General features: G+C 45.9%; 1 protein-coding gene across 2 annotated transcripts in view; it reads left to right on the top strand.

Moving 5' to 3' along the window:
• EGFLAM (EGF like, fibronectin type III and laminin G domains) overlaps window positions 1-25,006 on the top strand; it is a 181,695-nt gene that overhangs the window by 133,408 nt on the left and 23,281 nt on the right. For both annotated transcript variants that reach the window (XM_072824830.1, XM_072824831.1), the window contains exons 13-18: window positions 2,185-2,374; window positions 10,724-10,849; window positions 12,204-12,447; window positions 15,752-15,863; window positions 21,434-21,550; window positions 24,353-24,533. In XM_072824830.1, coding sequence (XP_072680931.1) covers window positions 2,185-2,374; window positions 10,724-10,849; window positions 12,204-12,447; window positions 15,752-15,863; window positions 21,434-21,550; window positions 24,353-24,533 — 970 coding nt within the window. The remainder of the gene's footprint in view (window positions 1-2,184; window positions 2,375-10,723; window positions 10,850-12,203; window positions 12,448-15,751; window positions 15,864-21,433; window positions 21,551-24,352; window positions 24,534-25,006) is intronic.

Below are 25,006 nucleotides of genomic sequence, written 5' to 3'. Positions count from 1 at the left end.
AGAGCCACGTGGTAACAACAAGCTAAAGAAATTGTAAGTTGCATTAATAGAGGCATAGCATCTAGAAAAATGGAGGTGATAATCCTATTATATTGTGGTAGCTCTGGATATAGCTTCCAGTGTTCTAATGGTGACTCAGATCCTCTAAGAGGCTTGCATTCAGATCTGTGAATGCACCCTAAGAGGACCACAGACAAATTGCAGCATGTTTAGACAGCAGCCATTGAAACAGGAAACTGACTTGAAATCCTTAGAATGGTTGATAGAAGGAGCATTGTTTAGTTTGGAGGAAAGAAAAGAAGATGAAGGTGTAGATGATGCCTTTTTATCATAGACTCAGAAAGAGAGTTTTATGGAAGAAGGACTTACTCTGTGGACCATCAAGGTGAAGTTGAATGGGGGGAGCCTAAGAAAGTTAATTTTAACTCCCCTTAATCATACAAAGGTGTACAAACGTGCAATAAACTATCTCTATCTCAGGAGATGGTTCCCTGTCCTTGGGGGTGTTCAAAAAGCATGTTACTAAAACCTTTTGGTAGGGAAGTCGATGAGAGCTTGGACTCCATGAGTTTTTGTATCTTTTCCAAACCTAAGGATCAATACTTTTAATGAATATAAGAATTGATTGCAAGAGGCATATAATTTTATGGATTCTCAGGACAACATTTGCCTCTCTACTACCAGGACTTGCTAGCGAGCCATATACGCAGAACAGCAGCTGTGGAATGTTCAGTAAACTGTCTTGGGAGATAGTGATTCTGATTCTTAAATAATGGTTTACAAAGTTTTTCAGGGTCTGGCTTCAGCCTGATTCTGTAGGGAAACTGCAGTATAAGTTACACCTCAGAGTGATCCCAACCCAAAGCAAGGGAACTGGACTTTCACACTTCGGCACCCATCAAAAACTAAATGCAGTCCTGGGGGAAGGCAAACTCCAAGGCACTTCTCATTCTTTGCATAGCAGGTAAAGTAGGTTCCAGAACCCAGAGCAACCCTCGTCAGAGGACAGTAAAGGCCAGGCTTTACTAGACTATTGCCTGGGATGTTGTAAAGGATGCTCAGAGGAACCACCTACCCCTATGATGCACATAATGGTCCAGGAAAGGAAAAAAGGATTGGGTTGTCAGGCCCTTGCTGTGGTCCTGGATCAGGGAACAGAGGGGAGATGAATTCCAGCAGTGAATTCTGAGGACAGGGCGCTCAATTCATGTAACGAAAGCAGTATGCCCAGTGGCTGGCAAACAATCCTTAAAATCCACTGTAAGCACTTTAAAGCTGCCCAGCTCATATTCAATCTATTATTTATTAAAGATTCTTACCTATTCATTAGAAAAGATAAAGTAATGATTAGCCGTTCTATTTGTTGGCAACAAAAGTATAAAAGATAAAGATTACATTTTAGTGGCTTACATTCCGGACTTTTTATAAATTCTGGTGCCATGCTTTTCCCCCAGTCCCTTTAATCCAAATGAATGCAGTATATCTGTAATAAAAAACAACAACAACAACAACACATGACCAGTCACCTTAATTTTGTTCCACCTAATGTTCAAGTCTGTATTTTGTAACCTTAAAACCTGCAATCCAGATTGTGGTTTTCTCTAAGATTAGAAATGTCCCTACCTACCTGTAGATACACACACATACACACAAGTTGTATCCATGAGCTAATTTCAAAATATTTTGCAACACTGTGTGACAATCCTGCCCCCCACCCCCAAACACAGCATTTCTCGCAGGACCTAGTGTGAGGGCCACTAGGAGAGTGAAAGGTAAGTGTTAGCGCACATATATACAAAATTAGCATTATCACCTTTTGAGACACACAAGAGCCCTATGATTCATCCAAGGAACACAGTAAGTTGGTGTCAGGACTGGAAAGAGAAAGTTTTTTTTGGATGCCCAGCACGGTGCCCTGCCTGTTGGGTTGCTCTTGGCTCTGACCTACCTTCCTTTCCCTTCTAGGCGTTTCAAAACCATTCCTTCTCCAAACACAGCCCTCACTGGGTTTCCTACGGTAACTGTGGGTTTACTTTTCCAGTAGGGCAATGTTGTAAACATAAATACAGATGGAAGAAGGCAGTGGGGCTGTAAAGTGCATCTTAACCATGTCCCTCATTAAAATCTGCCGTGTTTTGGCTTTTGATTTTGGTTAGTGAGTTACGGTTTTCATCTTTCTTAAAGGGCCAGTACAGTAAAGTTACCTTCCGCACGCCCCTCTATCTTGGTGGAGCTCCCAATGCATACTGGTTGGTCAGATCAACAGGAACAAACAGAGGCTTTCAAGGCTGTGTGCAGTCGCTCACCATTAATGGGAAGAGAATCGACATGAGGCCCTGGCCCCTGGGAAGAGCATTCGGTGGGGCCGACGTGGGTAAGTGGTTGCCCAGTGGGCCAGGGTACTCTTGTGGGATCGCCTTTCTGGTGTGGGCTAGGGAGGTGAGCAATGTCATGGATTGTAACCCTAGGCCACTGGGTTAATGCAGAACTTCAGGAGGGAGGTGGGCCCAAGTGGTGAGGTTAGTGCTTTGCACACATGATGACCTGAGCCTGAAGAGCAAGGCATGGTAAACAATATGGCGCAGCAAACCCTTGGTTGTGTCCTGCTACCCTTGGCCTTCTTCATGAAGCATGGCACGGTCTTATCCGACAAAGCAACAAGCAATTCACCCTTCCTCACGTGGTCCAGCGGAAAAGCTAACACAGTAATGTAAGAAGAGCCTTCACAGGCTCTCTGCTTCCAAGAGGCATTCCCCTTCCAAGTTCTAATTTTTAGCCACTGTGTCCAACACTTTCTCCTGTGCCCTCCCTTAATTCCTTGCACTAGCTCTCAGAAGTAGCGATTATTATTATTTCTTCATGTATAAAATATGAAGAAACTGGAGCTTGTAAAAATCAAACAGAACTATCCAAAAGAGCAGACAGAGCTAGGACTTTTTTTTCTATTTTGTTTCTTATTAAGACTTTATTTTTTCAGCAGTTTAAGATTCACAAAAAAATTGAGGGAAAGGTACGGAGTTTTCCCATTTCCCCCCTGCTCCCACATGCACAGCCTCCCCTGTTACCAGCATGCCACCGGGGTGGTATTTTGTTACAACCGATGAACCTGCACCGACTCATCACTATCACCCAAAGTCCACAGTTCCTGTTATGGTTCACTCATGGCATTGTGCATTCTGTGGGTTTGGACAAACCAGTAATATATATCCATCATTACGGTGTCGTACAGAATGGTTTTGCTCTTCTAAAAAACCCTCTGTGCTCTGCTCATTTTTCCTTCTCCTCTCTCCCCACCCCCAACCTCTGGCAACCACTACTTTTTAAATATTCTCTATGATTCTGCCTTTTCCAGAATGTCACGTAGTTGGAGTCATATAGTAAGTAGCGTTCTCAGATTGGATTCTTTCAGTTGGTGACCTACATCCAAGTTTCATTCACGCCTTTTCATGGATTGATGGCTCATTTCTTCTTGGTGCTGGGTGATTCCATCATCTATATATACTGCTGGCATGTCTATCATGCCTACTGAAGGGCATCTTGGTTGCCTCCAAGTTTTGGCAATTAGGACTAGAACTGCTATAAACATCAGTGTGCAGGTTTTTTGGGTGAACGTGAATTTTCAACTTCTTTGGGTAAATACCAACAAGGAGAGTGACTGTTGGATCACATAGTAAGAGTATGTTTAGCTTTGTGAGGAACTGCCAAACTGTCTTCCAGAGTAGCTGTACCATTTTACATTCCCACCTGGAATGCTTGAGGGTTCCTGTTGCTCCACACTTTGGTTGGCATTTGGTGCTGTCAGAGTTCTGGATTCTAACAGATGTGTAGTGGTATCTCATTGTTGTGATTTACATTCCCTTAATGACATACTATGTGGGGCCTCTTTTCATGTATTTATTTACCATCTGTATATGTTTTTTTTTGCTGAAGTATGTCAAGGTCTTTAGCCCATTTTTAAAATCAGATTGTTTGTTTTCTTATGGTTCAACTTTAAGAAAAAAAATTAGGGATCCCTGGGTGGCGCAGCAGTTTGGTGCCTGCCTTTGGCCCAGGGCACGATCCTGGAGACCCGGGATCGAATCCCACGTCGGGCTCCCGGTGCATGGAGCCTGCTTCTCCCTCTGCCTGTGTCTCTGCCTCTCTCTCTCTCTCTGTGTGACTATCATAAATAAATAAAAATTTAAAAAGAAAAAAAAATATGTTGGACAATAGTCCTTTATCCGATGTGTCTTTTACAAATATTTTCTCCCAATCTGTGGCTTATCCTCTCATTCCCTTGAGAATTGCCTCTCATAGATTAGAAATGTTTAATTTTAATGAAATTGAGCTTATTTTATTTCTTTCAAGGGTTGTGCCTTGGGTGTTGTCTCTGAAAAGTCATTGCCTTACCTAAGGTCATCTAGGTTTTTATCCACACTACCTTCTAGAAGTTTTATAGTTTTGTGTTTCACATTTAGGTCTGTGATCTATTTATTTGAGTTAACTTTTGCAAAGGGTGTAAGGTCTGCATCTAGATTTTTTTCTTTTTTGCATGTGGATGTCCAGTTGTTCCAGCATATTTTTTTTTTGAAAGACTAGGATTGTTTTTAAAGCAATAAAGACATTTATTCCATCACTGAAAGCAGATAGATAATTCTAAGATTGATTCAGTGATCATTTTAATCTATTAGAGCTGCCACAACAAAATATCACAGATTGAGTGGTTTTAAGAATATTATTTTTCACAGTTCTGGAAGCTGGAACTCCAGGTTTAGTTTCTCCCAAGGCCTTCCTCCTTGGCTTGTAGATGGCCATCCTTTCACTGTGTCCTTTTGTCTGTGCCTATATCCCTGGTGTCTCTCTCTTCTTATAAGGTCACTGGTCAGATTGGATTAGGTCCCACCCTTAAGACTTCATTTAACCGGGATCCCTGGGTGGCGCAGCGGTTTGGTGCCTGCCTTTGGCCCAGGGCGCGATCCTGGAGACCCAGGATCGAATCCCACATCGGGCTCCCGGTGCATGGAGCCTACTTCTCCCTCTGCCTGTGTCTCTGCCTCTCTCTTTCTCTCTCTGTGACTATCATAAATAAATAAATTAAAAAAATTAAAAAAAAAAAGACTTCATTTAACCTTAATTACCTTCTCAAAGGCCCTGTCTCTAAATACAGTCATATTGGGGGTTAAGGCTTCAACCTATGAATTTGTTTAGTAATTTCCTCATCAGATTACTTTGTTTAGAGGAGTTGTGGTGGATATAAAGTACTAACAACAAAACCTTACACATAGCAAACATGTTGTAAATATTTCTTGTTATTAATATTATTATTCTCATTCTGACTCTACCCATCAAGCAGAGTATAAGTTCTTTTTTTTTCTCTTCATTGACCTAACAGGGAAACAGCCCCGAAGGACAGATCTATAGTCTCAAGGCTACATGGTAACCTCTGACAGGTAGTTAAGACATTGTGAAGTTGAGCAAGGACCAATTTCTGGCAGCGTTTTAAAATCCTCACATGGTATGAAACCAGCCTCTCCATCCATTGCGCAGATGGCACGAGGCAGGCCCACCTTGCTGGCTCTGGGCTCCCCTGAAGCAATTCTTTTGTTGTTTTGTTTTGTTTTGTTTTGTTTTTCCCTGAAGCAATTCTTGGATTATTTGATGACTAGGAGCCCTCTAAGGAACCTTAATGGCAGGCATCAGTCACTTTGCCTTTTTTTCATTTTTTTCCCCATTTTTCATCCTGGCATACTAGAAAGGGCTGCTGTTCTCCCTCAGCCTCCATACTAGCCTTCCTCTGAGTCAGTCCTTCAGAAATTCAAGTGCTTTTAAATTAAATGCATGCCACCATGCGGAAGACAGGCTCCTACAAACAGCAGTGACTTCCTGGTAGAGATGCAGGCTTCCAGAAGAAGGTAATGATAGTAGCAGAGTCATGGTTCCTCTGTCTGGGCCCTCTGACTTGGCACTGCTGTAGGCAACCACAGCGTTTTCTCTGTCCTCCTCTCTACCTCCCCTCAGCATGCCACCACTCCTCAGAAGGGCCTTTCATTCCTCAAGCCTTCCACATCCTCTCCTTCATTTGATTATTCCTAGTGATTGGCCTCTCTCTAAACTCATATTCTAGACTAGTCAGCAATCTCAGCAAAACTTTGCATGCTCTGGCCTAGACTTTTCTGTTATCATTCCCACCCACATTCTTAAACCTAAGCCACCAGCACACCTTTTTTTCCAATCCTGTCTTGGATCTTCACATCCCGCTGGGTTAATATGACAAAGCCAGGTTCCTAAGTTATGTGAGAGTTGGGAGGTCTGAGGTGTCCATGGGTCTCACCATGGGCTTATCACTCTTTTAGTCATTCTTTCCTTCAAGATACTTCTTAAAAAAAGAAAAAAAGATTTTATTTTTATTTATTCATGAGAAACACGGAGAGAGAGGCAGAGACATAGGCAGAGGGAGAAGCAGGCTCCCTACGGGGAGCCCGATGCGGGGACTCGATCTTGGGACCCTGGGATCACGCCCTGAGCCAAAGGCAGAAGCTCAACCACTGAGCCACCCAGGTGCCCCAAGGTACTTCTTTAAGCATCTGCTTAATGACAATCATGATGCTGGGTGCTGGGGATAAAGTAATGAATAAGAAAGATAAGATCCCTGGCTCAGCCCTTCTGTAGCTGCCCCAAGGAGAGACCAAATTGATCAAACAATCACACAAGTAAATGTAAAATCACAATTTGGTGTAAGTGTTACAAAGGAGAAGTGACAGCACAATAACAGTGTGTTATAAGGGAATTTTCTGAGCTGGAGGTCCGGGAAGGCATTCCGAGGATATAATGCGAAGTTGCTATCTGAAGCATTTTTCTTTTAAGGCAGATAAGAGAGGGAAGAACATTCCAGGCAGAGGAAATGGCTTGTCCCAGTGGGAGTCTAAGGAGGAGGTGGGTACTATGATGTAGTCTGTGTTTTGAAAAGATCCCTCTGGCCGTGGACAGCTTATTGGAAGCAGCATTCAGGATGCACATGTAAATTGGCTGGGAGGCCGGGACGATAGTCGATGATGGATCATGATGGATCAGATCAAATGGTGGTTTGCTCCATGCTGGTGGTGGTAGCAGCGGTGTGGACTGAGTTGACAGATCCTCAGAAGGGGAAACAGAAAGGCCTCAGTTATGGATTGGGAGACAAGGTTCCTCACTGTCCACATGTCCTGGATGTATTTCACCCCATGATATTCCAGCTTCACTTCTCTCCTGCCCTCACTTCATTGTCTTGTGAAAACACAAGTTGGCATCTGGTAGGTTCAATGTCAACAAAAGTTATTTTATATATTGATGAGGTCGGACCAGTGCGCTAGGCACATGACCTTGCAAACCAGCTTCTTTTCTCCCATTTTCAGAGTTGAAAGTTTTCCTGCTTTCTAAAACTAGCCTTTTAATCTCCACTCTGCACCCATCCTTCCCTATATCCCTGGACCTTGCTACCAGGATTATCACTTCAGTAACCCAAGGGTTCTTAACCTTTTGTGTGCCATGAATTTCTCTGGCAGTCTGGGGAAGCCAACGAACTCTTCTAAGAATGATGTTTTTATTATTTTTTTGAGGTTTTGTTTTGTTTTGTTTTGTTTTGTTTTGTTTTGAGAGAGACCACAGCCGGGGGGTTGGACAGAGGGAGAGAGAGAATCCTAAGCAGGCTCTATGCCCCCATTTGAGAGCCCGACTCAGGGCTCCATCTCACGACTCTGAGATCCTGACGTGAGCCAAAATCAAGAGTTGGATGCTTAACCCACTGAGCCACTCAGACACCCTAAGATTTTATTTTTAAGTAATCTCTCCACCCACCATGGGGCTCAAACTTGATCCTGAGATCAAGAGTCACACGTCCTACCAACTGAGCCAGCCAGGCACCCCTCAAAATGAATATTTTTAAATGCAGAGAGTAAGATCCATGATAGGAAACACTGAATTTGAAATAAAGCTTACAATGTTTTTAAGTTTGTTATTGTAGTCATGTCTGGGTTTCTTTATAAAGCATTAAAGAACAGGATTATTTAATGGTGAGTGCAATAGCTACTGTGGTTTCAAGGTAGTAATTAGCATAAACAGACATTTTGAGATATTTGCAACAAATGGAACGTGCTGTGACAGTTACTTGGGTCTGTTGCTCACAGGCCACAAGAACTGCTAGTCCTTAGAGGTTTGCTGCTGAAGGAAACAGTTCTAATTGGAAGTGAGGGAAAATAAAGATGAATGTGTTTCCCACCTAACTTCATGGACACCCCCCCCACACACACTCTGGCCTATTCACACTTGCCTCAGGTACCCCCTAACCCCCTCTCCCCCCCCCCCCCCCGCCACCAACCAGTGATGCCCTTCACACAGTCCTGCTACCCTCCCAGCTTGGAAAGCTTGCTCCGCTCTTTCTAGACCCAACTGTAGCAGGCCCCTGTGTGAATTCCTGTAGTGGGGCTTCTGCCTTCCACTGACAGCAAAATAGCTCTCCTAAAACCATGCATGGCCATCTCTTTACAAAACCCGCAGCTTGGGACACCTGGGTGGCTCAGCGGTTGAGCGCCTGCCTTCCACCCACGGTGGGATCCTGGAGTCCCGAGATCGAGTCCCGTGCTGGGCTCCTGCATGGAACCTGCTTCACCCCTGGAACCTGATTCTCCCTCTGCCTGTGTCTTTGCCTCTCTCTGTGTGTCTCTCATGAATAATAATAATAAATAAGTAAAATCTTAAAAAAAAAAACAACACAGCTTGTCTCCCTGGGCTTCTCAGCAGCATTAACCCGGACCCCTCCCTGAGCTCCCAACAACCAGCCCTGCTCCTCCGAGCCCTCGGGCCTCTTGTCCCTTTGTCTTCTCTGCTGGCTCCTCACCCTCCGCTGCTTCCCTGGGAGTTCCACGGGGCCCTATCCCCGGGCCCTATCCCCGCCCTCTCTCAGGAGGCCCCATTGGTGGCATCAGGGTCACCCCGTGTCAGGGTCGCCCCGTGTCGCCGCTGCCCCACCTGTGTGCAGGGGGCTGGGCCAGGGGCTGAGCGGGGCAGGTTTCCTCGTCCCTGTAGGCTTAGGCCTGGAGCCAGCGAGGCCCGCCCTGTGCCGCCGAGCAGCCACTTCCCGCTGCTGTCACCTAGCCGAGCTAGGACCCCCGAGGCTGTGCTAGCGTCTGCCTCGCTTCCACCTTCCAGAAGGAACCGGCTACTTCTGCCTTCCCCGTGTCCCCGCTTTCTGTCCCGTTCCTCTGCTACCACCCTGCCGGCCGGGAGCCCTCCCCCTGGGATTTCGTCCCCTTTTCCCTGCCTCCTCCCGTCGGCCCAGACGTGCTTCCAGGAGGAAACACCCCCCCCCCCCCGCCCTACTCCCACCTCTTCAAATATAGTCACAACACAAATATATAAAGTAATATTTTCCCATGTGCATCTAAAATAACCTGAGGACCCCATGTCCTCCTGTGGGAGGAGTCCGAGCCCCCGAGATCCGTGGGGCGCGGGGGGCTGTGGGTTCAGCTCCCGTGGGTCTAGGTGAGCCTCCCCCCGGAGCTGGGACGCTGGCCGTGTGCTCAGGCCGTGGCTGCAGACCCCTCACTCCACCTGAACTTCCGAGAGCCCCGCTGGAATTCGCCGAGGCCAGCCCACACCCCGGCTGCAGCCACGAGCCTTCTGGAAGGGCCCTGAGGTCAGCCTCCTGGCCTGGGTGCACACCTCTTCCCAGTGAGGCTGAGCATAGAAGCAAAGACTGCATCAGCTCCACACACGCAGAGGGCAGAGGAGGAAAGGTGAAGAGGCTTGCCCTGCCCAGATGACAGCACCAGACCAAGGGGGCTTCCAGCTCAGGCGGGCACAGCATCACCGCCTGCAGGGCACAGAGCCGAATCCTCAATCAGAGATGTGCCCTTTGCCTCCATCCGGGGAAGAAGTGTTTTGTTCTGACATACGTCGTTCTGGGCTAGGTAGTGGCCCTCCTATTTCTTATATACAAAGAGAAAAAGAAGACCGAAGAAAGAAGAAAAGCCACATAGGAGAATTCCATTTGTTTCCTCTTCATCTGATGAACTTGACAATGTTAAAATGCACTCTGTATGGGCCCCTCTGATACGTGTTTGGTAAAGAGAATGGTCCCCCAGGCCACCTTCCTGTCTCCCATAAGATCGTAACTTTGGAGGTAGAAATAGGGATTCTGGAAGGCACATGCTGAGGTATTATGGAACCCCCCACCCCTCCCTGCCCCAGACAAAAGAGTGGACAGTTCAGGCCAGATGATACGTTAGACATGGCACCAGTGCCTACCTTATTGCCTCAGCTCTGAATCCACAGGGTGGCAGCACTTATGGTAATTGGGGCCATACAAACTAGAACGCTTTTAACAGAAATACCATATTGACGTTGGAAGAATTGAAACACATTCTTGTGGGAATGAGAGAGAGATGAATTAAAGCAGAAACAACTCATTCATCCTCGTCAGTGGTCATAAAACTCTCCAACAATTTAGTATTTGATTTATTGTGTCCACCATGTTTTAAAGATTCTGTGGCTCTTCATAAAGAACAGGCCAAAATCAAATTAAAATGAAAGGTACGTTCCACTTATCCTGAAAGCTCTTTTGCAGTTGTGCAGGGGTACAAATTAACAGGAGTGGGAACTGAACTGCATTTATTCGGAGCTCTGAGCTGTTGACATGATCAGCATCATCGCCTGATGATCGCCTGGCTCACATGATGGATCGGTTTTGTAATTCCTGTTCTGTATTTAGGGGAATGCAGCAGTGGACTCTGTGACGAAGCCTCGTGTATCAATGGTGGCACCTGCATGGCAGTCGACGCCGACTCCTACATTTGCCTCTGTCCCCTTGGATTTAAAGGGCGACACTGTGAAGATGGTGAGAAAGAAGCAAGTTGATTGCGATTTCTGTCTGCACTGTTAATTCATGTTGATGTAATTTTTTATGAATGTGCTTTTAGCAAAATCCCATACATTTTTATGGGACTAAAATTCATGCATTGCTGGGAGGCATGAGAGAATTTTTAAAAATATTTTATTTATTTATTTGAGAGAGAGAGAGCGTGCGTGTGTGCTCATGAGTGGGAGGGGCAGAGGCAGAAGGAGAAGCAGACCCCCTGCTGAGCAGGGAGCCCCAAAGCGGAGCTGGATTCCAGGACTCTGAGATCATGACCTGAGCTGAGGTCAGATGCTTAACCAACTGAGCCACCCAGGTGCCCCTCCTCTTTTAAATCAGGTTGGAATGTCTATGAGTGTCAAAGTGTCAAACCAAGCAAAGATATATTCATTTTAGGATGCTCTTGGGCCAGGCTTTGGGGGCAGCTCTTCTTGGCCCTCAAATAACCTTGGAAAGCTTCTATGTGTATGGTCTGTACCAGACTGAATTTGGAGCATTTGCAGCTCTTGCTCCTTAGAATATCTGACAGTTTCAGAGAATAGGTTGGGAGGATATACACAGAATCATTAACAAAGGGATGGGACATAAGTCATCTTGTTTCTTTGTCTTTATACTGTTCTAGTGAATTATTCCACTTCTCAATACTGTCTGCATTTGTCGCAATACATCTATATACCAACATGTGTATATATACCTGTAAACACACATACATACACAAACACATAGAATAATGGAAAGTTTTAAAGATTTAAAAGACTTTGGAAAACCATGCCGAGTTGCACATGTTTTAACTTTTCTACCAGTGATTCAAATTTGGACCTAAGACACCATCCTGGGAGAAATTTTTTTTTAATACTCTACATAATCCCAAACAAATCTCATTTTACCTAAAAGAGGGCATATGATTTCCACTAAGCCAAAGCTGTAACACACCATGTCATATTTTGTAGCCTAACATAATAAAGGTGGAACCTTGCTCGCATCACGCATCACTGCAGGTCAGTAGGGGGGCGGGGAGGTGGCCTCGGAATGTAGTCATTCAGGCTCCCGCCTTCTAGTGGCCCTGCCAGGACCTTAGAATCGGCACCCCTTGCTTCCTGCATTCCACTAGCAGTTGAGGGACAAGAGGGCTCATGGAAGATGGAAGGGAGTTTTAGGGGTCAGACCTGGAGTGCTGTATAATACTCCCACCCATTCCACTGACCGGAATTCGGTTACACCAGCCAACCAACAGAGGGCCGCTGGGAAAGGTAGTTTAGCTCGGTGCCCAGGAGGAAGAGAGCGTGGCTATTTCTGCCATAATTAGGGATTTCTAATAACATGCTTCTTTCCTCAGCTTTCACCCTGACCGTTCCTCAATTCAGAGAGTCCCTGAGATCCTTTGCTGCAGTGCCCTGGCCCCTGGAACCCCAGCATTACCTTTCCTTTACGGAGTTTGAGATCACATTTCGGCCGGACTCGGGCGACGGCGTCCTCCTGTACAGCTATGACACAGGCAGCAAAGACTTCCTGTCCATCAGCATGGCAGGGGGCCACGTGGAGTTCCGCTTCGACTGTGGCTCTGGGACCGGTATTCTCAGGTAAGCACTAAGACCTTTAGGGGACCCCCTCACCCCAAAAGCTAAACAGCAGTCACTTTGGAAAAAACGTAACTTTGTCCTAGTAGCTTGCACCCTTCCTGTCTCCCTTCCCCAATTGTCTTTCCTGAAATTTGTCCTGGTGTTTACAGATGACGTGCTTCCTTATGGATCATGCTTTCCTCCTGGCAAGATTTCCTTTTCTCAAATAACTACTATAGCAGGTAGTGAGTCTCTGCTTCAGCCTCTGGCCAACAGGCTGGCTTCAGACGTGAGGTCACACAATGCCATCGGGAGAAACTCAATGAATTGTAATTAATCAGCACCTGCTCAGAGCAACACTTGGTGGGCACTCAACAAATATATGATGACGAATAAAGAAGTATTAACAGAAACTGAATGAACAGAAATGTCCTTGGACATTTCCAGAGGTCCTTGGTGACCTCACTTTCCATTTTTACTGTCCCCTTGCAGTGTTTGATGGTAACAGTTATTTAGCAAGTCTCCTACCATTCTCCATTTGAGAGAATGACAAGGAATCACCCATCGCAGAGACTCATCCCTGACCCCTATGCTCAGGAAGGCTGTGTGATGAGTAGTTTCAATAGGGTGGTAGTGAATAGGTACTTCTGAAAGTACTTGCTCATAGCTGCAGAACTGACTGCGAGTCATCAAACCTTTCCTCCTGTTATCTAGCTTGTTCTATTAATTTACTTAGCGGATCGACGGTTCCCATACAGTGTGTCACTGTTTTTATGGTTCCCTCAGAGCCTGTGGATGGTTGGTACAGATGTTCTTATTTGTTTATGCCTCTCTCTCCTTACTGTCCTCCTCCCATGGTGGATCTCATCTTCAAGCCAGAGGCCCTGCCAATTTATCTAATGCAGACACGGTCCTCGTTCCCACATTTGGCCAATTCTCTTTTGAAACTCACTACTATGTTTCACTCGATGGTGCCCCGCAGCAGGAAATGAGTTGGTGCTGGTTGTTTCAAAGGAAATTGCGGGCTGCATTCAATCATAATTCATACTGCTAGACTGTCATTTTTAGGAAGAGCATGCGGGAGAGATGTTAGGACCATACATCACCCCTTCACAGCTGGTCATTTTTCATGGCTGATGGGAAATGCCTACTGCATTAGTTTTCAACAGTTCTTTTTTTTTTTTTTAATGTTTCATTTAATTTATTTATGGGAGACACATAGAGAGAGACAGAGACATAGACAGAGGGAGAAGCAGGCTCCCTGTTGGGAGCCGGATGTGGAACTTGATCCCGGACCCCGGGCAGAGCTGAAGGCAGATGCTCAACCACTGAGCCACCCAGGCACCCTAGGTTTCAACAGTTCTTAAAAAGGACAGTTCATTTTTGTCCTGTAGCTGAATTCCTGCACATCAGTGATGTGCTTCCTACCTTGGGGCACGGACAAACATTTTTGTACCTCTGGTTATGCAAAAACATCCTAGGTCTCAAGACAACTTTGGTTGGTCTTTAATTGACTCAATTTACATATGATTATGCAAAACAGTCTAAGGAATTCATGTAGAACTGTTTGTCAAATGGAGAAGGGAAGACACCTTGAATATCACCTTGTGTTTTCAGATGGCCTCCTCCTGGGTAAGGAGTGACCAGAGAGCATGAGGGGAGGGTCAGGGCTCATCATCCCTCCTCCTGGACAGATTGCCCCCTCCCCATCCCCCCAGCCTCTCATCCTGTACCTCCACAATGGCAGCTCCAACTACAGGGTGGGGCACAGCCACAGAGGACCTTGGTGTCCAGCATTTCTCTCCTTTATAATTCTGTGCCTATTTGAGACAAGGGGTGGTTTTAATTTTTTTTTTTTTTTTTTTAAACATGAGTTACTGTTCCCTGCCTGGCAGGAAAGCACCTGGAGGAAGGATTCTCTGTATGGGTTGTGATGAAAAGGAAGCCAGTGCTCAATGTCTAAGGGACAAAGAAAGCACCCCTGTCTCATTCCCTCTCCAGTGTAACCTGAGGACAGTGATTACCGCTGGTGTTTCAGGCGCCCCTTTGCAAGATGTTTATTTTGAAAACCATTTCAAAGACCTCGCGCTTGATGAAGAACATTCAGTGAAAGCCCAAGCCAAAGGAAGTTGTGGAATTGGCCAAATCATTTTAACTTTAGGAAGAGGATAAGGTGGTCAAATTCATTACGAGCTTGATTCAAAAATCGAGGCAATTGAAATGAGCTCGTGATGGCTGAGATCAATCTGAGCGTGCTGAGGACGGCAGGTATTGACAGAGAATGACCTCTGCAGGACAAGAACGCCACCAAGGCGCTGTTACTTATCATGAAGATGGGGATGCTGTAAGAGCGCCTCTGGTTTCTTTATTGCATATCGATTTAGCCAAGGTGATTAAATTCTAATTGCTAAGGACAAATCACAAAAGCATTTGCCAGAGCAAAAAAATCAAGTAAGGGGGTGGAGACCTTTCAATAATTGTGCCCATTGGTATTCCTGACAGTTTTCTAAAGATGATCCAGGACCAAAAAATAATTAGGAGGTTCAGTGAAGGCCAGGAACTAGACACTGTTAGAAATACAAATGCAATAATTATACTCTTCTTGCATACCTCACTATCCAAAGTAATGTGTAGAACTCCTACGGGTAACATTTAAACATCAGGCCCTTCCACCTTGAATTAATAATCAAATTTTTAAAGTGCCTTTAATCCTTTTCACAATATCATACAATATAGAATCCTCCTGCCCAATATTTTATTATGAGAAATTTCAAACCTATAGAGAAGTTGGAAGAACTATCCAGTAAACATCCTTATACCCTCTCATCTGTCATTTACAATTAATATTTTGCTATTTTTGCTTTATCACATGCCTAGTTATCCTTATATCCATCCATCTGTCTGACCATTCATCCATCCATCCATCCTATTTTTAATGCTTTTCAAAAGATGCTGCAAACATCAATACACCAAAGAATCTGTGTTTTACACCATAACCCAGGTAATTTCCTCTTTTTCAAAGCTTACATGCCACTATGATCACATCTCACCCTCCTGTCATCTCTCATCTAGAAAACCAGGCTCATCTTACCCACATTTCAGCCTTGTTATAAGGAATAAATAAAATAATAATTGCAATGTTCCTACCATAAGGGAGTCCAATAAATGGAGCTAGAACTGTGTTTACTAAGCAGGAATGATTGTTTTCTTTGACCAGATGAAACCAGGTATCTAAGGTTGGTGTCAGTTGCATCAGAGCAGATTCATGAATGTTATCCATAACGCCAATGATGCTAACCTATGTTCAGTTTCCTTCCTTCAACAGGAGTGAAGATCCACTAACCCTAGGCCACTGGCATGAGCTGCATGTATCTCGCACAGCAAAGAATGGTATCTTACAAGTGGATAAGCAGAAGGTCGTGGAAGCAATGGCAGAGGTAAGAAGGACACACGTTAGTGTGAACTGAGTTACTGTTTTCTTCCTGTCCTGCTGGACACCTGAGGAAAGCAGCAGTATAGTGGTTGAGTACATGGTCTCTAGTGCCAGACTGGCTCCCTTAAAACCCAAGCTCCCCACTGGGCAGGTTACTTAATTTTTCCTATTTCTTCACTGTGAATGGGGTAATAAGTAGAGGACTCATAGGGTTGTTGAAAGGATTAAGTGAGCTCATACAAGTAATGCATTTAAAAAATTCCTTGCCACCCCTACCATCAATCCCTGCCTTTGTTTAAGTCAGTGTATAATGTAGTAGGTCAGGACACAGACTTGGAGGTCAGGCCAGTGGTGTGCGGATCACACATCTGACAACACAGCTCTGGGACACTTGAGTGACTCAGTTGGTTAAGTGTCTACCTTTAGCTCAGGTCATGATCTCAGAGTCCTGGAATCGAGTGCCGTGTCGGGCTCTGTGCTCAGTGGGGAATCTGCTTCTCCCTCTCACTCTGCCCCCTCTTATGCTCTCTCTCTCTCAAATAAATAAATACAATCTTTAAATTAAAAAAAGAAAGAAAGAAAAGAACACAGGTCTGATACCAGGATCCTGGGTTCCATCTAGCACCATTATTTAGCAGTAGTGTAAACTCAAATGGGTCACCTGACCTCCAAGTGTGTGTTTTCTCGTCTATAAAATGGGGATAATGGTGATGATAATAGTGCCTACTTCATAGTGACTCCATAGAGCTGTGCAAATTAGAAGAACTATATATGTAAAACACAATGGTACCTGGCATATGGTCAACACTATGTAGCTTTACTTGTTATTTGTTAAGAAAGTACTCTCGTGACCTCAAGAGCACAGAATTTCTACTCAAGTTTATAACTTTCATCCATGATTTTGTGTCTAAGGTCATGTCCAAAGCAGATAACATTTTTAAGAAGACATGAGAGAGATTTTTTTAAAATTATAACCTATTAGGATTCTTTACACACAAAAAGTTTAGTCTCCCCAAAACAGAGGGAACTTTAGATTTTCTGCTATCTTAATTCCCAACAGTCTTTGTTCTGTACATCACCAGATTTAAAGAGTACATTAATGAATGTGGGCATTCTGATAAGAAAATAGATTGGTAGGGGGCAGCCCAGGTGGCTCAGTGGTTTAGTGCTGCCTTCAGCCTAGGGTGTAATCCTGGGGATCTGGGATCGAGTCCCACATCAGGCTCCCTGCGTGGAGCCTGCTTCTCCCTCTGCCCATGTCTCTGCCTCTCTCTCTCTCTCTCTCTCTCTGTCTCTCATGAATAAATAAATAAAATCTAAAAAAAAAAGACAAAAGAAAATAGATTGATAGAAAAAAGAAAAGGAAGAAAAAGAAACTTTGTGTGAGAAAAGAGGTATTTGGTTGAAGAAGTGAAAAGGAAGAACACGTATGTCCAGAGGCCAGCATCAGGGATGGCAGTGGTGGGAGGTCTTGTCAGAACCAAGGACCTCCTCAGGATTAGAAGAATTCAAAACTGAGTTCTGCTTCAAGAGGTGAGCACCCTTCAAACCTACAAAATATTCTACATGTATTTGTGGAAAGAAAGAGGGAAGGAGAGAGGGAAGGAAGAAAAACAGGGAGGAAGGAAGGAAAGAAGGAAGGAACGAACAAATGAACGAAGGAAGGAACGAAGGAAGGAAGATGGATGAAGGAAAATGGATTTTATTTTTTATTTTTTTTAATAATTTTTTTTTAATTTATTTATGATAGTCACAAAGAGAGAGAGAGAGAGAGAGAGAGGCAGAGACACAGGCAGAGGGAGAAGCAGGCTCCATACACCGGAAGCCCGACGTGGGATTCGATCCCGGGACTCCAGGATCGCGCCCCGGGCCAAAGGCAGGCGCTAAACCGCTGCGCCACCCAGGGATCCCCCGGAAAATGGATTTTAAAGGGAGAACAGGAGTCACTTCTGGTATGATCCAGAAAATTCTAGGAGCCGACTTTAGTCCAAGATAGAATTAAAAGCTCACAACTATAGACTTGACTGTGTGTTGACTTAATATAAATTCAAAAAAGCATTGTATCTCCGTAGGCCTGAGCTACAAACATTGTCTAACAGGAACAGAAGTACAGAATGGGAATATTTGTAGATAGTGGGGTTAAGGCCTTTGATTATAGTAAGGAACTCTTCAGGGCATGGTATCTACCATGGGGATTTACCATGGGATTTACCATTGGGATTCTACAGTGAAGAGACAACACTAAGGTAGAGACCACACCTCAGGATTTCTATTGCTACCATATCAGAGAATGAGAATTAAACCAATACGGTAGAACCAGTGTCTCCCTGTTGGCTTTTGGAACAGACTGGAGTGCAACTCCCACGTGGAAAGCAATGGAAACATGAGGGTAAAGGTGTAGCTATTTTGGGTATGTGTGATGTGGTTTTATGTTTGTTTGGAGGCAACTCTGAGACAGGAATGGAAGGCCCCAGGCTTGACCTCAGTGACTGAGCCTTACTCACATCTTCCCCCAGGGGTTTCTGCTCCCCAGCTGCCCATACCATGGCCAGAGGCCTGGCCAACCCTCTTGGGTATAGAGCAGTGCTATTAGCAATAGTGGTCTTAGGACTTAGAGGCAGGTGGAGTGAGACAGCACTTCTGGGGGTTAACCCAGGACATAGGCCCCTAGGTGTCTGCACTAAAGCTGAACCCAACCCTGGGTCGCTAGGCTGAGAAATACCAACAGTGCAGGGTTGAGGCTATGCCAGCCTTGAAGGGATGTGTTTCTAAAGGCTCCAGAAACCCCGGACCAGTGGCTTTGCTCAGGTTTTCCAACCACTTCCAGCTAAAAAGAAGTGGCAGATCTGGACACAAAGCCTCATTTTGGTGGAGTCTGTTTGCTTTTCTCTTGCGGTTCCCCGTGGGTGGGGCAGCTGCAGCCCTGCCTCTTGTCAACAGGGGGGAGGTGGGGGAGGATCTTGATGAGCAACCAAAAGGAAGCAGCTCTCACCCCATGAGGCCTGGTCGTGTTCACCAGATATCAAACTGTAACTCAAAGGGTTTTCAAAACAGCCTGTTTCTCTGAAATCCCTTTTGACCCTGCAACCTTCCTCCTTTCCTCTTATTATCTTATCTTAACTTTTGGATAAGAACTAAGAGGAGCCCGTGATGGGTGCCTGTGGGTGTGCGGTGACAGCTCTGGCCTGGGGCAGTATTCCATGCAGCCACTAGAATTCCTCAAAGCCCTTCTTTGATGAGTGCTGCCTCCCCGCAACCCCTGTCTAGTTAAATAAGAACTCTGGAAGCTGCTTAAAAGGTTCCTGACAGAAGGCAATGCTGTCTGTATTGCAGTCAAGACCTCCTGGCCATTACCTAGCCAGACCTGGCCCCTGCGAGCGATCCCTGGGATGTTGCACCTCCCTCTCTGCCCTCTCTGTCTCCCCTTCTCTAATCTGACCTGACCCCAAATCCATTCCTGTCCCTCTCACCAGTGATCTGCCTAAAACACAGATAGGGCTATTTTCTCTCTGCTTAAAACTCAGTGCCTTTTGGGTATGGGGCAAGTTTCTATGCCTGCAGGACCTGGTCCCTCCTTGCCTCTGCCCTATACCTATTATTTCCCCTCGAGCCCTGACTGGCCAGTTTCTTCAATTCTGACTCTTCCTTGACCACCTCCTCAACTCTCTGTATCTAGGGTAGGATATGGGACATCCCCACCCCTGCCCCCACCTGCCCCAAGTGCATCCAGAGTCACCTGAACAGTCCTTGCTGAGTGAATCCCATCTGCCCATGTAAGCCTCTGTAGGGCAGAGACTGGTCTTCCTTATTTCCTGTTGTTTGTCCAGCATTTAGAGCCTGGGAAACAGTTATGTCCAGTAATATTTGCTAAATTAATGACTAAATACTGCTACTATTTATTTTCTTTTTACCCTTAAGTCAGAGGAAACATGACTTAGGCTACCTCAAGAGTGGTCATCACAGAGCTCCCAAATGTCAATTTATCTCTATTTGTTATCTTAGGGCATTTTAACCTTTTGCTTACGGCTCATGTCTGAAGGAGTTTTGACATGAAATATTACACGTAGCATAGCTTGTGTCTAGCCCACGCACGAAAGTTTAAGCTGTTGAAATAACCAGTAACAGGGAAAGCCTTTGGGGGTTTTCTCAGAATTTGGAAAATAGAAGAATTTCTCTACCCATTCTTTAGTTGATAACAAGGAAGGCCTCCCACTCACCATGCCTTCCTTCTCTCTTGGCCTAAAGAGATTCCATCTTTACCACTGCTGAACATAACAATAGCTGGTCAGACAGGAATGCCGATTATGCATCCAACTGTGGGCAAAGTGCTCGGTAAGCAGGATCTCAGCCTCTAAGAGAGGCTAGACTGTGCTAAAGTCAATCACAAACAGCTCCAAAATATCAGCAGCAACAATAAGGGCTTATTTCTCACCTACATTACGTGTCCATCAATGGTCAGGTGCAGCTTCTTTTTTTTAAAGATTTTATTTATTCATTTGAGAGAGAGAGAGTGGGGCGGGGGTGCACAGGCAGAGAGGGTGAGAATCTTAAGCAGACTCCCCTGAGCAATGCAGGGCTCAATCTCACCCCCAAGATCATGACCTGAGACAAAACTGAGAGAGTTGGATGCTTAACTGACTGAGCCACCCAGGTGCCCCTGGTCAGGTGCAGCTTTAATCTGACACTGAGGCTGAAGGAACAGGGAGAGAGGAAGAGGGCACCGTGAGCCACTTTCTGGCCCTGAAAACTTCTGCGCACAAGTGATTCATTTCTCTTCTGCTCATGTTTTATTGACTGAAGCAAGTCACCTGGTCCCACTCAAGATCAACAGGTTGGGGGCACCTGGGTGGCTCAGTCTCCTTTGGCTCAAGTCATGATCTCCAGGTCCTGGGATCCAGCCCGTATCAGGCTTCCTGCTCAGTGGGGAATAGGCTCCTCTTTCTCTCTCTCTCCCCCTCTAGGCCTCCCCCACTGCTCGCTCTCTCTTTCTTAAATAAATAAATAAAATCTTTAAAATTTAAAAAAAAAAAAAAAAAAAAGATCCACAGACTGGAGGTGATCTTCCTGCAGAGAGAGGGGTACTTCTGGGGAAGCACTGAATGATGGCGGATAGTAATGCAGTCTACCACATTCACCAGGACACATCTATGTGGTACATATTATGGTTCCCATTTTATAGATGATGAAACGGAGTCTCAGAGAGGTTAATACATTTACAAACATGCAAACCAGGTGGTAAGTGGCAATGCCAAACAATGTGAAAATCCAGCCAGCCTGTTGTGGTGGGAGTCTCTACCATTTGGTAGTCTTGACTATCTTTAAAAAAAAAAAAGAAAGAAAAAGAAAGAAAAAGATTTTATTTATTTATTCACGAGAGACACACAGAGAGAGAGCCAGAGGCATAGGCAGAGGGAGAAGCAGGCTCCCCTTGGGGAGCCTGATGTAACACTTGATCCCAGGACCCCGGGATCACGACCAGAGCCTAAGGCAGACGCTCAACCACTGAACCACCCAGATGCTCCTTAACTATCTTTTCCGAAGCTATACCATGTTTTGTTTTTAATCTGTTGCCAGGGAGGCTTCACACAGATTAGGTGCAACACGGACATCTTTATTGGCGGAGTCCCCAATTATGATGATGTGAAGAAGAACTCAGGCATCCTGAAGCCATTCACCGGGAGCATCCAGAAGGTACAGGCTTCACATTTGCATGTTTATGTGACCTTGACTACAGATGATGGAATTGCAAACTTTGTTCCGTGTAATCTGATGCATCCAAAAAAGAAGCCCTGGAGAAAGTTTTAACATTTTTTAAGATTTTCTTTTTTAATACTAACAACATAGCTTTCCAACCCCACTTTCTTATAATGTCTGCTCCTGGGCCTCTGTCCAGCAGACATTCCATGAATGCAACTCAATGGAGATGAATCTTTAGAGCAAATCCACCAAAGGATCCAGGCATCGCTGAGGGAGGGACCAGGCATCAGGTAGTTGCAGATGTTTCTACCCCAGGGAAGGAGGCGAATGGAGTCTCCTAGCAACTCTTGGCTCTGTGCTTCTCTTTGGGGTTACTTTGAAGTCTGCTCAAGTCAAGAGCCAACCCTCATTCCCATCTGCACCCCCATCCCCACCCCCACGATTTAGCAGTTGTCATTCATCAATCACATAACCAAGCTCTTAAGAGCAGACATGAAGGAATCCTTCTATAGAAGGTTCAGAAAAAATCTTTCAGCTAGTAAAAGATACAGGGCATTGACCTCACCCATATTTGTCTGTTATTCCTTCTGTTGGGGCTGCCTGTGGCCTCTCCAGTTATGATAATATATTTTGTCTGTAACAGACATGCAGGCTGACTCATCAAACCAGATTTCCAGGACCTCCAAACACAGGGAGAAAAGGGATTTGAAGAAAAGCATATTCGATTCCTGGATATTAGCATCCTCTTGTTTTCCTTTAGCAACCGATGGTGGGCAGTGGGCCACCGATCCTTTCTAGTCTTGGGACGAAGCAGGAGGGAGGCTAACATGAAGGCAGGCCAGTGAAAGGAGGTCCTGTTACGATTTGCTGCACATCCGGGCACTCTGAAGGGCCCCGTGGGGGCTCTGTCCTTCTCTCGTATCCCAGTGTGGGTCCCAGGAAAGGGGCCTAATCAATACTTGCTGACTCTAATGTGTTCCCCTTTGTTGCTGAACCACGATGTCAGTGAGCCCTTAGCTCTGCCCGTTGTCCCCCATCAGTGGGGTTGGCCATGTTTAGTCATGTGCTTGAAATTCTCACTAGAAAGCCAGCCAAGATACGAAGGGCCTCACACCCTCACCCCCACCCTTGTCAGGCTTTGCCCCTCCCTACTTCACAGAGCACACATAACCCTTTCCTCCACACCTCCTGGGAGGGCCACCCTCCCCTCTTAGAGGCTGCGTCACTGGCTGTGTCATGTCCTGCCATGGACGGTAGCATCTTGGCTTGTCTCAGACACATATGACTCAGTTTCACAGGCTTTCCCTCGGAGCGTGGAAAGGGGGTGAGGGTAGAAGGACTTTGGCTATGGCTCTCGCAGCTTGCAAGATTCAGGACTAGGAAAAAGTGTCCTCCCAACACTCCTGACACCCTCCAAGGACTTAGGCAAGCCTGTGGAACCGAGCATTAGTGGCAGGAAGGACCATGGCTAACCTCTTAGGGACCCCCTGCAGGGCAGCAGTCTTTCTGAGAGGTGTTCTGTCCCCACGTTCTTTTTTTTTTTTAACATTTGTTTTTATTTAAATTCAGTTTGCCAACCTATAGCATAACACCCAGTGCTCATCCCATCAAATGCCCTCCTCAGTGCCTGTCACCCAGTTACCCCAACCCCCCGCCCACCTCCCCTTCCTCAACCCTTCGTTTCCCAGAGTTAGGAGTCTCTCATGGTTTGTCTCCCTCTGTAATTTTCCCCACTCAGTTCCCCTCCTTTCCCTTATAATCCCTTTCACTATTTCTTATATTCCACATATGAGTGAAACCATATGATGATTGTCCTCCTCTGATTGACTTATTTCAATCAACATAATACCCTCCAGTTCCATTCATGTCAAAGCAAATGGTGGGTATTCATCTCTTCTGTTGGCTGAGTAATAGTCCATTGTGTCCCCAGGTTCTGCAAAGCCTGCGTGACACGGAAACACCAACAGCTCACAATAAACACACTCTCCAAGTCAAGGGCTGAACATGTTGGATCCATTTATTTGGGGCTGGAAGGCCCAGTAACTTCTCCCTATAATTCATCATTTTTACTAGAGCCCCACTGCAGGGAAAAGGAAGTGAAGGCAAAGGAGCTTGCTGGTCCCAGTGAATATGCATGGCAGGGCTAAGAATGTGATCTGAGTCCCCCCCTCCCCCTTTTTTTTAAATGGTGGGGTGGGGAATGTGGAGAGGAAGGGAATCCAAGAGTGTCAGGGAGGGAGGGTAGAGGAGTGGGTGGGACAAGTGGGGAGACCCAGTGGATGGAGCTGTAGACTACCCCAGGCCATTGGCTAGGAGAACACAGCAGTACCTTATAGAAGCTGCTCCCAGCCCCATTGCCACCAGGAGCCTGCAGCCCCCTTTGGTGCCTGCCTGTATGAGACTTTGTTTTGTATTCTTCCCTAGTTGGCTTTATAGCAGCACCTCTCAACCTTAGCTGCACCTTAGAATCAGTTGGAAAGCTTTTAAAAGTTGCTGCTGACTGGATACCACCCTCTGAGAATCTGATTCAACAGACCTGGGTAGGACCTGGGCATGAGCACCTTTCTTGAAGTTGCTGAGTCCATGCTAATGGGCAGCCAGGGTGGGAATCCTAACTTTGTATTTCTCAAGACTTCTTTAAAACCTCCTGGAATCTTCCAGAGCCAGAGGATGCTTTCTCCTCTGCAGCTTCTCCCAAGGGCCACAGGTAACTACCTAGTGCAGGTCAGGGTACCCAGGGAAGCTGCAGCAGAGGGCAAAGATGTTCTGAACATCTTGACCTTCTCTGCCCTGAAGATCATCCTGAACGACCGCACCATCCATCTGAGGCACGACTTCACGTGGGGCGTGAATGTGGAAAATGCGGCCCACCCCTGTGTGGGGGGCCCCTGCGCACACGGGGGCAGCTGCCGGCCCAGGAAGGAGGGCTACGAGTGCGACTGCCCCTTGGGCTTCGAGGGGCTGCACTGCCAGAAAGGTATGCAGGGTGAGGTGGGGGGTGCGGGTGGGAGTGGGGAGCCAGGGCGGACTCTTCCGAAGGGGCTGGGAACCCCGGCCAATGATTCTGAGCAATGCTTTCAGGAATGTGTTAGGTGGTATGTGCCATGGTTAATGAAAGAAGAATTAAAATGAATTAAAATACTGAAATATACCTGTAGCAGTAGAGAAATGGCTTCTTCCCTGAGAATCCTCTGATGGTCTAGCAATCAGAAGGTTTCTCTTCTTTGCTTTTTGTTTTTTAAAGATCTTATTTATTTATTCATGAGAGACATGCAGAGAGAGGCAGAGACATAGGCAGAAGCAGAAGCAGGCTCCCCTTGAGGAGCCTGATACAGGACTCGATCCCAGGACCCAGGGATCACACCCTGAGCCAAAGGCAGATGCTCAACCACCCAGGTGCCCCCCAGAAGGTTAAATAATAGTGGGGGGGTGGTTCTGGGACCCTCTGTC

The sequence above is a fragment of the Canis lupus genome, chromosome 4 (genome assembly GCF_048164855.1).
Source record: "Canis lupus baileyi chromosome 4, mCanLup2.hap1, whole genome shotgun sequence".
In the NCBI taxonomy this organism is placed as follows: domain Eukaryota; kingdom Metazoa; phylum Chordata; class Mammalia; order Carnivora; family Canidae; genus Canis; species Canis lupus.
Note: the sequence above shows the minus strand (reverse complement) of the source record. Positions and strands in the feature narration are given on the sequence as shown.